Source organism: Poecilia reticulata, chromosome 9 (assembly GCF_904066995.2).
Source record: "Poecilia reticulata chromosome 9, P_reticulata-male-v2, whole genome shotgun sequence".
In the NCBI taxonomy this organism is placed as follows: Eukaryota; Metazoa; Chordata; class Actinopteri; order Cyprinodontiformes; family Poeciliidae; genus Poecilia; species Poecilia reticulata.
In genome coordinates this window covers 16,444,981-16,461,436 of record NC_088838.1, presented here as the reverse complement: position 1 = coordinate 16,461,436, position 16,456 = coordinate 16,444,981, and the positions used below count along the sequence as shown (strand labels likewise).

At 37.9% G+C, this 16,456-nt stretch overlaps 3 protein-coding genes and 1 pseudogene across 4 annotated transcripts in view; 3 read left to right on the top strand and 1 right to left on the bottom strand.

Annotated features, from left to right (window-relative positions):
• LOC145552788 (uncharacterized) overlaps positions 1 to 16,456 on the bottom strand; it is a 176,204-nt gene that overhangs the window by 127,195 nt on the left and 32,553 nt on the right. The gene's annotated exons all lie outside the window — the stretch shown is intronic.
• Positions 1,027 to 4,208, top strand: LOC108166556 (arrestin domain-containing protein 3-like). Its single transcript, XM_017306517.2, has 6 exons — positions 1,027 to 1,339; positions 1,428 to 1,488; positions 1,571 to 1,718; positions 1,840 to 1,933; positions 2,157 to 2,416; positions 2,757 to 4,208. Exons 1-6 carry the CDS (start codon positions 1,048 to 1,050, stop codon positions 3,003 to 3,005), a joined length of 1,104 nt encoding a protein of 367 aa, XP_017162006.2. The 5' UTR covers positions 1,027 to 1,047; the 3' UTR covers positions 3,006 to 4,208.
• Positions 5,952 to 10,169, top strand: LOC103470653 (arrestin domain-containing protein 3-like; annotated as a pseudogene). Its single transcript, XR_014089098.1, has 7 exons — positions 5,952 to 6,005; positions 6,787 to 7,249; positions 7,345 to 7,405; positions 7,494 to 7,638; positions 7,743 to 7,836; positions 8,251 to 8,510; positions 8,714 to 10,169. The product of XR_014089098.1 is annotated as an arrestin domain-containing protein 3-like (transcript).
• On the top strand, positions 10,267 to 13,622 carry LOC103470436 (arrestin domain-containing protein 3-like). The gene is made up of 6 exons (XM_008418876.3): positions 10,267 to 10,846; positions 10,944 to 11,004; positions 11,097 to 11,268; positions 11,358 to 11,445; positions 12,463 to 12,719; positions 13,180 to 13,622. Exons 1-6 carry the CDS (start codon positions 10,588 to 10,590, stop codon positions 13,306 to 13,308), a joined length of 966 nt encoding a protein of 321 aa, XP_008417098.1. The 5' UTR covers positions 10,267 to 10,587; the 3' UTR covers positions 13,309 to 13,622.

Here is a 16,456-nt window from a genome sequence, read left to right as displayed (position 1 = left end):
CAACTGAGGTGAAATTATTGGGGGGGACGAATGTGACTCTCTTCGATATTGGGGGGGGAGGGGGGGGGGCATGTTCCCCCGCTTCCTACGCCTATGCAAGTGACGCTAAAAGTTGGACGAAGTCCCCACCGTCTATGAAAGCGAAGCGCTGCTGATTTTACATGTCGCCATATCTTATGGTTTATGCAGCGCTATTATATAACTGTCGATTAGACAGACATCTTCTCCCGCTCAGAGGAAACCACTGCACATGTCGGGAGCTTCACGTGCGAGTAAAGTTGGAGGCGATGGGTGACAACAGACACTAAGTCACGTTATTGCTAGGATTTTACGGCGCCACCTTAAGACACTGAACTTCACATTTTAACGGGAAAAAAAAGCTCAATGCGACTTGGATGTAACGAGTAACGCGACACTTTAGTAGAAATGTAGTGAAGTAAAAAGTACAGATACTTACTGTAAAATGTAGTGGAGTAAAAGTATAAAGTACCCATTATTAAATCTACTTAAGTAAAGTACAGACACACGAAAATTGTACTTAAGTACAGTAACAAAGTACACGTAGCCTACTTCGTTACTTCCCACCACTGGTTATCAGTCCCAGAAACTTGTTCTGCTGCGTTTATTATGAATTTACAAACCACAATAAATAACACACCTGACTGAAAAAGGAAGTCTATCATGTGACACCAACTGAAATGGAAAATTTGACCAACAACGCATCATGTGACATGATGACTGTGAATTACATATTCATTACTCCTCACTGGAAAACATGGCAGACTTTCTTTATTCCCTGTTTTCCATTCAGGTGCTTGTCATGTTTGCCACAGCAGTCTGATATTGAGGCTGCAACATTCAGTTTCTACTCATGATTTTTTTCCCCCCCAACAGGTTTATTTTCTTCCCAAGCTTCATTGTTCTTCCGCGATAGTATTTAGAGTATGCTAACAAGGTGTATGTGTCATCAAACGTGATGCAACCAAAAACCGGTTTCTCAGGTCCTGCAAGTTTGCGGCCGGGTATAAGACGAGCTGCGCTGGTTTAATGCAGGCTGATTTGTATCATACTCGGCCGAAAATGACCGTCAAAAAACTTCATATTGAATATGACGCTGTAAACAGCAGGAACACCTTCACAAATGGCGATACCATAAATGGACGGATAATCTTGGAGGTCTCAAAAAGAACAAAAGTTCAGTCGCTTCTTTTCATTGCTAAAGGAAAAGCGAGGGTTTGCTGGACTGAGCATTACGGCGAGAACCAAACTCATGTATACTGGTCTGATGAGAAATACTATAGTGTAAAACATCATGTGATAAGGGAATCGAGACAAGATGGTAATGTATGATTTTATATTATTAAAAAAACATGTAATGTCTTGAGTTATTTAATTGTTGACATACTAATCTGATATGTCGTTTCCAGGGACTGAAGTCATTAGCGGAGGAAAACATGTTTTTCCTTTTACCTTCAAGATACCTGACAGGTATTTTTGTCTTTCGTTGGTTTACCTTTAAATCTCCTTACTGTCTTGTACAGTAATCCTTCTTTGTTACTTTACTTAACAGGAAAATGCCATCATCTTTTCAATCGTCTGTGGGAAGAATTGTTCATAAGTTGAAGGCGGAGCTCAAACAGTCAATGAAGCTGAAAAAGAAAGCCAAGATCCATTTTATGTTTGTGTCCAAAGCCGACATGGACACACCGGGACTCTTGGTGAGAAACAGAACGATTAAAAGTGAATCTTGATAAAGTGCTGCACACCGCAAATGATTTTTTTTTCAGGAGATGGCAAGATGGTATTCAAATGTTTATTCAAGTCAAATCTGTGCTTCAGGTTCCCCAACAGGAAAGCAAGGATAAAAGTCTTGCATTTGGTTCTGGACATGTTTCGATGGATGTCCATGCAAAGAAAATGGGATACAAACTTGGTAAATTTTTGACTACGGAAGAAAAAAGGAGGAGGAAATCCCAACATTTCATATTTTGATTTGCAACTTTGCACCAAAGCAAAACCTGCGAACCGTGCTGTCATATCTGAGTAGTAGAACTTGACCAACCTCTTCACCAAGATCAATCCTGTCATAGTTGTTTTCTTCACCCCCACTGTCTGTATTTTACGTTTCAGTGTAAATGTGTGCCTCTATTTTACAGGCGAAGCCATGAAGGTCACCATTCAAATCAATAATGCCTCAAGTCGTTCAGTAAAACCCAAACTTGAACTATATGAGAAGAGGAGCTTCTTCGCTCAGGGTCGACGGAAAGTAGAGACACGCACTATTCTAAAGGAAAAGTCCGACGTTGTTGAAGGACGATCCGGACAAAAAATGGTAACAAAGATTATCACCGTCCCCAGAGAGCTTACCCCGTCCATCCTGAACTGCTCTATCCTGAAACTGGAATACAGGCTCAAAGTAAGCTTCAGTAGTGACTTATTCATATCTGGTTTGAATTTACAGACATTAGGCCTTTGATTTATTTAAACACAACAAGATCAAAAAGTTGTCACATGATGAGAAAATCTTTACATTATTCAGGAAATTGTCACCAATACAAGACAATAAATGAGAACAGAAAGGGACAAAGCCTTCTTAGTATTTGATGCTTTAATTAATTTTGCAAACACGATAATGCAGAAAATATTTGTCTAATTATAGAAAATATGAAGAAATCCCTAGCCATATTGATATGATGTGGTACAAAATCTTCAAATATCATGGAAATCAAACTAAACACCGTGACTTTTTCTCACAGGTGTACCTTGATATCAAATGTGCTGCAGACCCAAAGGTTAAACTGCCCATTGTCATTCTCCCTGAAGATAACAGCAGAGAGTCGGGTGAAATACAACCACTTCCTCCTGTCGGGTTTGGACTTGAAGCGTTTGGAAACCCAAACCCACAAACCTGGGGCACCACATCACAAGCCATGAGTCCTCCACCTCCCTATGAAGCATCTGCCATGTTTCCTTCTTTCCCCTCAGATTATAAGACTACCTTGTAATATCAGCGTATCGTATTTTTCTTCTGTCATGACCGCAATACTGTTGTGCCTGCACTATTTATTTATTTTCCATGTTGTGGTTAGACACGCTTATGTGCAGAAACTTTAAAAAAAAAGTTTCTTTCTAAATCGTAAATTAGGTCATGACACAGATTTAACAAACAACCTTGACAGTTTTGAATTACAGTGAACATAATTTTAACAAAGCAGTGCATTGTTAAAATGGTTGTTGGTTTTTTGTAACTACAGAGCAAATTTTTCAGAAACTGTGCTTCTGAAGCAAAACTTTGGTAAAAACTTAACTGAAATTAGCTAATATCAATAAAAGGGGTGAAATTAGACTTAAAAAGCACATCTTCTGTCAGAGTTCAAGCTTATATTTTCTCCAGAGAAGTTATGTTCATGAACTAGTCACCTCTAATCAGGTGATCTCTAATCTGATTGGTTGTGACACTGAAGATGTTAACCCTTGCAGCACAACTACTTTAACTAAAATGTGCTCATGCCTACAGTATAGAGTACTAATATTTCACAACATATGTTTGATGATACATCATGTCAAAGTAGCTCCCAATGATATTCTGAAATATATCAAAAGTCTCATATTTAGATTTCTACTTCTTCCAGCCTGTGAGAGTTGATAGGAATCAATGCACTTTAAATACCCCACTGTCATCATACAGTCTTGGAGATGTTTCAAGTGAAGCAACTTCAAACACAATTCTGCCATTTAAATTATCCTCACTTCAGGCAATGTTTTTACAGCTTCTAGTAGATACTATTTTCCCATTTGCTCTCATCTCTTTTTCAGGCAATTAAAAGAGGCACATAGAGCTTACATAAAAATAAATACAAGCTAAAATACGTATGTAGTAGTAAGGAATGTTAATACAATGTGCATTTACACAGGACATGGCACTTGATTCGTCTTCTCCCTCATGTTGTCCAAGAGGGAGAAGAGCAGTAAGAGGGAATTAACAACATAATGCAAGCAATTATCTGGTCACCAAGAGCAGTGAATGCTCCTGCTGCCCAGAAAAATTAACCAATTTGAATAACTAAACTTAATACACTGGACCAATAGTTGGGACCAATTAGGATGAATGTATGATTGACTTGCAATGACTTTTATGAAGCGATGAGATGACTTGTTGTCAATAGATGCTATAAATTGAAATTAATTGAATAAAATTAGAGATATTAGTTAACTGGTAAGTGCAACTTCTTCACTGCATCTCTTCCAAAGCACAAATACACACAATTATGGTGTCGTCATTCAACCTTGTTACACATTTCCCTTAGTGTTCAATTTCTATGGGTTTAATTAAATGCGTGGTTTAGTTTTATGTCCATAGTGCAAAATGTATTAACCAAGACAAAAACTGATGTGTTCAATACTTCTTTTCCCTGCTGTGTCCTGGGTATTGAGCCTGAAAGATCTAAAATACTGCAATGCCCTATACTACCAGAAGAGGGCGCTGCAGCATGAACGTGAGAGGTTCTGAAAAGTCAAATGTACTATAGACTCTGAAACAGCTAAATACCTTAAGCCTCTCCAAGTCCCTGCATTGGTTTCCTGTTTGCTCAATGATAGATTTCAAAACTTGTTGCTCTATAAGCTACTGAATGGCCATAGGAGAAAAGACATTTCAGTGATGCTGGTAAGGTAGATCCTCTCGTCATCGGAGACTTTGTCCCTCAGTGTTTTCAGGACAAGAACTAAACATCTAGTTTTTGTTTGAAAAACTTTGGCTTCTTTAAATCAAGTAGAAAAAAGCAGGACTCATTTCTGCAGTTTTCCCATGTAGCTCACATATGGACATAGTCGTTTTTTCCCCCCTTGAATTTATTATCTCTTATGTTTAATATTTTTATGGGACGCTTAATTTATCTTTAATGTTTCAAGTGTCTTTAAGGGCTTGCTTGGAAACATGCTTTACCAACTAGACATAATTTAACCTCAGTCATGTTCCTTACTCAAAGCAAGATGTTGTATACCAAAATTAATGTTGTGAATTATTAGGAACTTCATATGAGCCACCAAGGATCACCAGACTACAGGCCACCTCCACCTCCATCCTCCACCTCCCTATGAAGCAGCTGCGTCATACCCCTTGTGCTCATCTTCAGATTATACAACTATGTTATAAATACCAGCTTTACATGAAGATGTTGGGATGTTTGGATGATGTTAGTCTACTTCACTTTTACCATAAACTGCTCTACAATCCAAAGTGGCTTACTGTACGATGTACATTACAACTGGACAAACTGACAAAGTATTGTTCAAATTGTTTGTGTGCCTAAATTTCAGTTTGTATCTATAAAAACTGCTTTATTTATTTACTATCTATTTATTTAGTTGTGTTGCAGATCACTTAGGGTTAGGGTTAACCTTTGTTTTTGTCAAAGTGATCTGACAAAAACAGATCACTTTTTTTGTCAGATCTTTTGCAGCCTTGTGATTTAATATGTTGTATCAATAAACTTACAACCTTTAACTGACTTGGTAAATATCTGAATGTGGGGTTAGGCTGCAATAAAAGCTTGATTACCAGGAACATCTAACTATAACTACGGCTCCTGTTGGTTTTTTTTTTGCCGTTCACAGCGGTCAGTATCAAAAGTGAAACACTCACTGGGTCACAGGCCACCGGGCTCTTTGGTCTGATCCAACAGAGAAGCATCTGCAGCTCAAATTTACGTCTGGTTCTGACAGAAAGGTGTAAGATTTCACAGTGGATCACTGATTCCTGTGTACTGATGCTCATGCTGGTTATAATGTTTCAAAAATAATCATAAATTACTGAGAAAAAGGGTCACTGTCTTCACTGATAGCATGCAGTGTGTAATTGATCTTATAAGCAAAGGGGTTATAATAAGTAATAAGTAAAGGTTATAATAAGGAAAGCTGTTTGTCTGTATAAGATGCACCTTGATAGACAGATGATAGACGATAGGTTAGCATTGTTGGACATTGTCAGAGCCTTGCAACAGAAGGTTTGTTTGGTTTGAGATCATATCAAAACAGTGTGCATTTAAGTCTGAGATACATGCAAAATTACCTGATATGCAATTTTAAAATGTCTTTATGTATAAAGGATTACTCAGAAACAACCATGGTTATTCATTGATATAGCAGCTAAACGTTGGAATATTTTATTTCCTTTGTTAGGCTGCTCAGGCTCTGTAGTACCTCACTGACTCGCTCCACAATCTCTTCATAAGCCTTTATCCACTGATCCAACTCTCAGGAGTAACGAGAAGGCAGGTGTATATCACAAAGTCAGTTTTCCAGAAGGCCTGAGAGCTGCACCGAGATATTTTTACTACATGTTATCATAGCAATTTCGTACAAAAACATTTCACAATCTTAAGATCATGATCACAGTCTGGATCATCAATCAAGTGTTTCAACACTCAAGATAACCAAGTCTTCCTATCGACTCTTCAGAGTGTTGTCTCTGCTTCAGAAACCTTTGTTTGTTTCTCCAGGCCTGCTTTTAATGTCTCATTTATCAAAGTTTCACTCCACTGTCATTTAAATGAGATTTTTGTTTTCACAAGAATACTCTTATGTCACAATGACACAGCATAACAAAGTTTCACATTTTTAACTCCTATAAAGAGTAAGATGATCAAAAGGATGTTTTCAAAAACAATATGTGCTACTTATCTGAACACTGAATTTCAACTAAATCAGCCTTTTTTTTTTCTTTTTTTTTTCAAAAAATACTGGTGTGTTTTCATGACTTTATGATTTTTTTTTTCCCCCTGAAAGCACACCTCAAGGTGTTCCAACCAGTTACATGTTTTGTCATCAGACAACCTGAACAGGTTTGTCGGGATTTACAAGCTCACCTGCAGTGCGTGATCTTTAGCACAATTGACACTGCTGAGGAGGACTTACTGGGTTCACACAGTTTGAATCTCATCTTGGTTTGTGCTTCTCACTTGGATGAAAATGACCATCAAACACTTTCAGATCGAATACGACGCCATCAACAGAAGGAACATTTTTACCAACGGAGACACCATAAATGGACGGATCATCCTAGAAGCCGTGAAGAAAACAAGAATCCAGTCGCTTGTTTTTAAAGCTACAGGAAAAGCTTCGCTTCGCTTAGTTAATTACTACGGGAACATAATAGACAGGGAGGATGAGAGAGATGATCAAATTCACCTGGAGAAAATAAAATATTATCGAATCAAACAGGATATCCTGAAAGAAGGAGAACAAGAAGGTGACACAATTTTAATTTACTGTTCATATAATTTTCTTTCACTAATTTAACAAGATTTGATGATATTGATTAAACAAAAACCTTTTCTGTTCCAGACTGGAACGTCATTGAAAAAGGAAGGCATGTCTTTCCTTTCAGCTTCAAGGTACCAAACAGGTATGATTCCTTTATTTATTCTAGAGTTCATGTCTTTATCTCTTGTCAGACTGTAATCCTTTTTAAAAAATATTTTTATTTTGTTTAGCCGAAAAATACCTTCATCTTTCTGCTCAGTCTTTGGCCAAATTGTTCATACGTTGAAGGCAGAGCTCAAGCAATTGATGAAGCTGACAAAAAAAGCTGAAACTCACTTCACATTTGTGTGCAAACCATCCGTATCAGGACTTATGGTGAGAAAGAAAGAACTGTTAAAAAAATTGTCACACTTTAGTGAACTAAGAGCTAGAAAACAAACAACATTTATGTAAGTCACAATGATGTAATGCCATTTTAGGCCCGTCAACATGGAAGCATGAACAAAAACATTGCTCTTGGCTCTGGAAAGGTTTCAATGACCGTCCACACAAGGCAGAAAGGATACAAACAAGGCAAGTATCTGGTTTGTGAAACTGAACATGATGATTTACAAGTACAATTAGCTCTTTAATAATGCTCTGTATTATATATTGCAGGGGTTTGAAGATGTACAGAGTCTGTTGTAGGAAAAACAATGTCAGAATATTTCAAATAGCACAAATTTATGCATACATTGCTCTGGACTTTACTTAGAGGAAAAATATTAAAAGGGACTGAACATATTCTTGGTTAATACAAGAACCAAAAAAATTTAAAGTAATCGTGTCTAGTGTGTTCTTCGCTCCAAAAGCATGTTCAACTATGGGAGATATGTTTTAACCCGTTACTTGTCCCCTTGTTCAATCCATTCTGGCCTTAAATAATATTTTTATGATATTGTCTTGGTGTGTGATGCTGGAAGCTGACTATGTCTCTTCATTGTACAGGTGAGGCTCTCCGGGTCCGGCTTGAAATTGAGAATCTCTCAAGTCGTTCGGTCAAGCCTAAATTTGTACTTGATGAGAAGAAGATCTACTTTGGCATAAACCGAAGTAAAATTCAGAAACATGAGATACTGAAGGAAAAGGCAGATGCAGTCGAATCATTCTCGGGCAAAACAACGGTAATAAAGGAGATCACCATCCCTCAAGAGCTTTCCCCGTCCATTTTGAACTGTTCCATCATCAAGATAGAGTACAGATTAAAGGTAAGCTTCACCTGTGGGACAGTGTTGTTTTCTGTAGATTATGTGTTTACACAGTCCAGTCTAAGACATGACTAGATGGTAGGACTGACCATCTAAGCATAACCTATAAAGCACATATATGTGTGCTTTATAGGTGTGTGTGTGTGTGTGTGTGTAAGATCTTGCTGAAAAGAAGGAACTATTTCTCGTTTCTTTCCTCCCAGGTATATCTAGAAATCACATGTGAGACAGACTTAGTGGTCAAACTCCCCATTGTCATCATACCTGAGCTATCGGGGGAGAATCCTTCTGGACGTCCAAATCAGCCAGCCTGGATGTCACAACCAACGGTTCCTCCACCTCCCTATGAAGAATATGCAATGTACCCTTCTTTTCCTTTTGGAGTTTAAAGAGCTCAAATTTTAAGACTTCCTTTAAATGGGAATGTTATGGTTTTTGTAGGACACACCAGCAGCAGTTTTTTTCCAACCTCGTGATTGCCTGCGTTGTCTACAGCACAACTTGACAAATTTGCTGCACGGCGGAGTCAAAGAAAACATGACTGAGATTATTTCCTTTAGAGAACACAACGGCTACTGCAGGCGACTTTAATACGAATTCACAAGGTTTTCTTTTTAAAGAAATGTCTAAAGCATGTAATGTAATGTTCATGAAAGGCTCTGTGATGGGCAAGAAATGTACACAGCCAGGAAGACCAGCTCCTCTTCCCACTGAATGCTGAAGGCAATTTGAAGCCACTGAAACTTTTGATGCACTGTTTGAAATGTATCTACATCCAGCTGGATCACAGAGTCAGAAATGCTGTAAAGACAGGGAAAATGAATCCCAATCCTTGTCTTACTTGGGGGTACTGCAGCTGTAAATAATCCATTATTCTATCCAATATAACATAGCATAAATTGGACAAAAGCAGCACTAGGGCAGTTGCAATAACAGACATAAAAGATGCCAGTTTCAGCTGATTGTAGTCTCTCAGCTACAACTCAACAGAGAATTTCATCTTGATGATATTATAAATTAAATCTTTCTATAGGGGTCTCCCTCACTATCTTGTTTGCACTAAACCAATATGCAGGTTCATTTCACCAGCCTTCAGTAAACCTTTTGGCTTGGGTTTCTCTAACGTTATATAGACTTTTACTTCTTTAGCAACTGCTAGAGTTGAGATCTTGAAATGCAATGAGAATGACTCAATTTGGTTAAGATGTACCTTATTTAAGTCATAATGAGTGGGCTGTGGCAATGCCACCTATATTTATGTTTAGATGTTTATATTGACTGTTTTTGTCCGCATGTGGCACACAATGGATCAAGTTTTTCTTAAAACACTTGATGAGATGGGAATAGTGGTGGCCTGTTTCTTTTTACTTCTCATTTTTAAGATTGTACATCATTATTTTAGCATCTCTCAGAAGTTACCTCTTTAGACTACTATTTGATTCAAGTAAACTTTTACCTCAATTTAAACATACTATGCTCATATTTGTTTACATTTTAATTTTATTTGATCCCTTTTGTTCCCCAGTTTTATTGATTTCACTTGTTATAACTAACTCTGTTTAGGCTGAATAATGTATTTTGTTAAACTGCACTTTGGTCCAATTTGTGTTGTTTCAAATGTATTTTTAATAAACAAATTTTTAATTTTTTAATCTTTAACTTTGATTTTTTTTTCTCTCCACCTTTTGTTTACAATAACTACAGAATAGATAAAGTGATTTACTATTGACTGACTGATTCTTTGTACCAACTGATTCTTGCTAGGACAAAGATGAACTTGCACACATGCAAAACATCGTCCCTTTGCATATTCACTTAAACTGATGCAGCCGTCGCCATCCTGGCTAGAGTTACCTCTGTGAAAAGGACACCTGCAGGATTGATTACGTGATCTGTTCTGACACAGTTACCCGTTCTGCACTGCAGTCCACTGTTCCAGTATCGCCAGCATCCCTATTTATCAAAGAGAGGTCATCATCCTAATTTTAACTCGGTTTTAGCTGTCAGGGAGAACGTATTTAAGCGCATAGATATTTTATCACAGGGCTTTGCATCGACTGTTTGATGTCGTCCTATCATGACTGTGAAGCATTTCTCAGTGGAGTATGACAGAGTGAAGGACCAAGGCACCTACTCCCCAGGGGACGTTCTTTCTGGAAAAGTAACCGTGGTAACCACCAAGGAGATCAAAGTGCAGAGCTTTCTGGTCCGAGCTAAGGGGAAGGCTAAGGTGACTTGGTACGAACAGGAAGGACAAAACTCCATCGTTCGCAGCAACAAGAAGAAATACTTCTATTTTGAGCATATAATTCTTCAGGACAAAAACAAGGGAGATGGTAAGTACGTTTTGTAATTTATTTTCTGAGATTTTTCTTTTTCTGTTAAAATAATTTGGTGAATTCCCATTTAGTGTAACATTTTTTCTCTTTTAAGGTTCAGAAATCATGGGTGCTGGGATTAATGTTTTCCCATTCAGCTTTGTGATTCCAAGCAGGTATGAGTTATTCCCAGATATAAACTGACTTTCAGCTGCAAATAAAAACTTGGATTAAAAAATAATGTTATCTTTGGGTTCCACCCTTACAGAGACATGCCCTCATCTTATAGAGGCAAATGTGCTGAGATCACATATAGTTTGCGAGCTCATTTGACTCAATCAATTTGGCTTGTACACAAAACCAAGACGGAGTTTCCCTTTCTAACCAGCTCTGAGTTTCCTTTTGCCTCCAAATCAGAAATGATAATCATTGGGCTGAAGGTGAGAAATTATTTTTGATTTCCTTGTTTTCCACTTCATCTGAAAGTCTGAGATTATTTTCTCTGAACGCGTTTGTGTTGATTTGATAGGAGCAACAGCATGCAACCAGGATTTCATTTTGTGGCTCTGGGAAGGTTACTATGAATGTGACCTCTGAAAAAATGGGCTTAAAGCAAGGTAAATAGATTTCACACAGGCATTGGGGAAAGTAAGTATCCACACTTACAAAGAAATCAAAACAAATGAACACTGAACAACTTAACAAGAAAAGGCTGGAAAAGAGAAAGGAAAGGAAGAGAACCAGTTAAATTTGTGAGTGTTTGGAAACCATCAGTAGTTAAATAGTTTGCTCCAAGGTATGATATAATAAGCATCTTACAATGTTCACAAGTAAATTGTCAGACAATTTGACAGACTTATTGTCTGTCAAATTGTCTGAACATTATAAATGGTGGTAATTGAGCAGCATTACCACCATTAATTGAGGTAATGGTGCTCAATTACAACTAATTGAGCACCATTATCTGTGTGCTTGATAAGCACTCAAGACTTCACTGCTGAAGAAAAAGCACAATGGCAGTTCAAACGTCGACACAGAGCATTTAGAAAACCCAGTGAAACAAAGGAAGAACAGAACATATTGATGAGATTAAAATTTAACTCTTTCAGTTTCACTGCACACACGTATAGGAAATGGCATTTCACGTTACCCACAAAGCAGCACGCCAAGAGGGATTCTAGGAGGTAAAATCACTATGGTGTGGGGCTTTCTTTTATGCACAGCACTTGTAAAGTTCATATTTTTGAAGGAAGAATGAACTGAGAAAAGTGCCTGACTGAAATTCAATTAAAAAAAAAAAAATCTTTGGCAAGGACTAAGCCTCAGGAAACTCACAAGAGCCCACTTCCCATTATTTTCAAGATCTGTTGTACTAAAAAGATTTATTCAAGTTATTTTAATTGCTTTTTTTTCTTTTCAAATTTAATTCCACATTTAATTCCCCAGATTTACTTATGCTGATTTCTTTGTGTACGCATTACTTGAACTTTATGATGTCCTCAGAAATATATATTAACTGAGCTAGACATTAACATGATCAAAACTCACTGATCTTCAGAAATATATTCCTTCATTTTCTATTTCTAAAATGTTTCTTTTTTTTTTTTTACATCTGTTTGAATGTAAAACTGTAGGAGAGGCAATGGGAGTCTTTGTGGAGGTACTCAATGCCTCTGCACACTCTGTAACGCCAAAGTTCTACCTTTGTGAGAAGCTAACCTTTGTGGCCCATTCAAAGAAGAAAGTGCAAACAAAGGACATCTTGTTCGGGATAGGAGACGCTGTTCCAGCTGAGAGCATTCACACTGCAACCAAAGTATTGATCATCCCTCCACACCTTCCTGCTACCTTCTTCAACTGCAGCATGATGAATCTGGAGTACAGAATCAAGGTATTTATGGTTGTTACATAATGAATTCAGGCAGCTGTCTCACACGAGCGTTGATTAATATTATTATGGAATTTTAGAACTATACAAGAAATAAGAGGGCTACTGTTTTCAGAAATCAATACTGTTGCTTGACGTTTTCATTTATTTCGCAAACTAAACGTTTTTGAGTGCTTGAATCGAATCATGAAAAGAGCTCCAGAAACTGACTGCATGATGGGAAAGACAGCGAGGAGGAGGAGGGGTTAGAAGCCTCATGGCTCATCGAGGGAGGCGTTTCGTATTACAGCTCAACCTGTTCCATCTTGCCATCCACTCAAATAGATTTGCATGTGAGCTCTCAGAATGCAATTGCTCACTGAGGCATGCGCTAGTGTTAAATAGGTCAGTTATCCACGTGTTGTCATTTTTCCTGGGTTCATAAGATAACAATATTTTATTTTTATTATTCTGTCCTTTACAGATCACTCTTGGTGTCCCTTTGCTGAGAGATGCAGAAATTAAACTTCCTCTGGTCATCCTCCAGGGTTCGCCAAAACCTCTTCAACAAAAACCAAAAAGATCCATCTGGTTTAGAAAACTCCCTGATTGAAAGAGCAAGAACAAAAAGGGTGTACGTACATTACTCTGAGGTTGTAATGCAGGGTTTATGGCTATGCACATAGCTGTTGATATTTTTGTAATGCATTTACATTACTCACAAGAATGATTTCTGTTGCTGTCTAAACCTGAAATGCTGTTCAACACTATATGTGCATGTCCACTAGATGGAGATGTCAGCCATAGTAAAGTAATGGTAGCACGTTTAACTTAAATGGTTTTGTTGGAAATCTAGAGCTGTTTTGTTGTTTCGAAATATGTTATAATAAATCACTGGTATATCCCACATTAAACATCAAAAATACACACTTGGGTAAAATATGTCAAATAGTCCTGTTTTACTTAGGTCAAAAACCAAATATCACATTTTCAAAGAGGAAAACGTGCAGAAAAATCTGATCCCGATTGAAAAACAATTTGGGGATAACGTATCCAAATAACCAAAATGTATGATTTTTGAAAAGAAACATTTAACTATTTAACTAATTAATTTGATCATGTATAAGATTGGAGTAGGTCCAATGCCTCCAATGCAAAAGTATTCATAAATATTTCTAGATATATTTGGAACATATTTCTGTATCAATATGCTTCACTGGGATTTCTTTTGACAGAGGAGTCGAGGATAGACTTCTGGAGAAATTAATCTCCAAATCTCACGTAGAATCTGTGAAATTTAAAGGACAAATGTGCACTTTATACAAATGTGACGATAAGAAAACAATTGTTGAAAGGAAGGTACGAGAAATCCTATTTAAGACTTGCCACAAGCCATATAGGGTGCACAGCAAAATGGTGCTATCAGAGATGTTTTGGTTGTGTCAACCTTTTTTTTTTGTGGCCTAAATAAAGAAACATTGTGTTGGGAGAGTCACGCAGATGGGATGCTCTTCGTCAGCTGGGATATTGAAGCTGGTCAGAGTTGATGAGGCGATGGATGGAGCTAAATACGAGACAATAGGAAAATCAGTTAGATGATGCAAATGACTTGAGACTAAAGCAGAGGTTCACCTCTGAGCAGGACAATTAAAATGAATAATATGCAATTGAGATCCAATAGTTTCTTGTGAAATGGTTTGAACTTACATGTCCTGTTCGCTTCATATGGACCAACTATAACACTTTTACACAGCATCCAATTTCAGACACTGATTGGGAGCCAAATTGGAGTTAATTGCCGTGCTTATGGGCTCTTTAAAGCAGTAAAAGAGGCTGGAAGTGAACCCCAATTTCTGCCTACAAGATAGTCATCTTGTATCTTCCTACTGACCCACAGCTGCCCTATCATAAAATCTGAAAGGTTTGGCAAAGGGACATTTTAGGAAAATAATCCACTTGATCAGTTTGGTGTACACATGAAAGTGTCCATTTAACTTAAACTAACTTTTTATCTAGAAACTCAATGCAACATGACATTATTCTACAGCACATACAGTTAGTACCTCTACAGAAACAGAAGATGAAATAGAAACCGCTGTTATGAAATGACCTGGAGGCATATAGACAAATACACCCAGAGCTGAAATTATTAAGTTCATCTAACTATGAATTACGTGATCTGTCACTCATATCACCAGTGTAAATGACAAGGTTACGTTTTTCACATGTATATGTATCTGGTTAGACAATAGAAGTGTACATTCACTGAAAAAAAGATGTACACATTTGTTTTTATCTGTCTGAAGTTAAGTCAGACCAAACTTCTCTTGTTTAAGGTCAGTCAGACTTATTAAAATTGTTTCCATTTCCTAAATTCCATAGTAATCAGAGGAAATAGATCCCCTCAGTACGTGGTCTTGGGCCAAATGTTTTGTGTTTTCTTCCATAAGGCTGTTACAGTAGTTTGCTGGAAGTCTGATCCATTCCTCCTGACAGAACTGGTGTGAACCACAAATTCTCTAAAGTAGGAATCTCTAATTCCAGTCCTCAATGTCCAGCGTCCTGCAGGGATGTGTTCTTGGTCCAATACACCTAAATCAAATGGATGAATTATCTCCTCCTGCGATGGACTGGTGACCTGTCCAGGGTGTATCCCGCCTCTCACCTGAAATGTCTCGCTGCAGATAGCCACCATCACCCCTCCTGACCCCACTGGGGACAAGAGTGTGAGAAAATGGATGGATGTATTATCTCCTCAGTCAAGTTCTCCAAAGTCCTGCTAATGTGTGTTTGAACACATGTCGGTGTGTTCAAGGACACCTGAGTGAAACAAGGATAAAAAAAATTATACATTATTTTCTTTTTCATTTTTATAATTAAAAATAGAAATGTTTGATAAATTTTTAGCCTTCAAATTAAACCATATGGGTCAGAATAGGCTAGTTTTTGTTACTAAATATGCCAGTGTTAAACTCTATACAGAATATGAGTCAAAAAACTAAAATTAGGATTAGATTTAGATGGTAAAGCTTTTTCAGGATCATCCTTGCCTAAGCATTCATATTGCAACAGAAGAAAGAGTTCCTCAAAGATACATTTATGATTTGACAGAACATGTAAGTGAAACCAGGCTCATGTTCTTGACATAGACTCTGAGATCTTCCTGGACCAGAGACAGAAAGCACTGCACATTTCATGGTCGAGGTTCCTCCAGGAAAAGTGCATCCAGGAAACAGAAGGAGTCAGCTCAAGACAGAACTCCATGATTCACACAAAACTAATAGAAAGGAAACACTGCACTCACATGTTTTGTTGGAATAAACATGTTTTGCTGTTAGAATTTAAAAGTTTGGTCGCATACAGCTCAACTGAGTGTGTTTGAGCATCGAAGCCTTTGACTTGCACCATAAATAGCCCAAATGTAGCTTAATCTGCCTCATCCGTCTTTGTGCAGGGGATGTTGATTGGGTATTATGAGGGACACATTGAGATAGATTCATCTAATCCCCAGCAACACCTGCATGAAGACGTCTCTAGAAAATTACTCTGGCTTAGATTTGGCAGTGGCCGTAGTCTTGACTGTGCTTGTAGTCGAGCCTGCCTGGTAACCATTCTGGCTCTGTGCAGGGTGTGCAGGCTACGAGCCAGCCAGCTCCTATAACACACACAAACACACACGCAGCAACTACACACCGCCATACCACAGCCCTCTGTACTTTTGGAGAGCTGAGCACGGAGGTGTGGCCTCTGGCACCTCCCAT

Coding starts and splice junctions, on each gene's coding strand:
- LOC108166556 (XM_017306517.2), top strand. CDS start 1,048: ATGCAGGCTGATTTGTATCATACTCGGCCGAAAATGACCGTCAAAAAA. Junction 1,340..1,427: donor AAGGGAATCGAGACAAGATG/GTAATGTATGAT, acceptor TGTCGTTTCCAG/GGACTGAAGTCATTAGCGGA. Junction 1,489..1,570: donor ACCTTCAAGATACCTGACAG/GTATTTTTGTCT, acceptor TTTACTTAACAG/GAAAATGCCATCATCTTTTC.
- LOC103470436 (XM_008418876.3), top strand. CDS start 10,588: ATGACTGTGAAGCATTTCTCAGTGGAGTATGACAGAGTGAAGGACCAA. Junction 11,005..11,096: donor AGCTTTGTGATTCCAAGCAG/GTATGAGTTATT, acceptor CCACCCTTACAG/AGACATGCCCTCATCTTATA. Junction 12,720..13,179: donor ATCTGGAGTACAGAATCAAG/GTATTTATGGTT, acceptor TGTCCTTTACAG/ATCACTCTTGGTGTCCCTTT.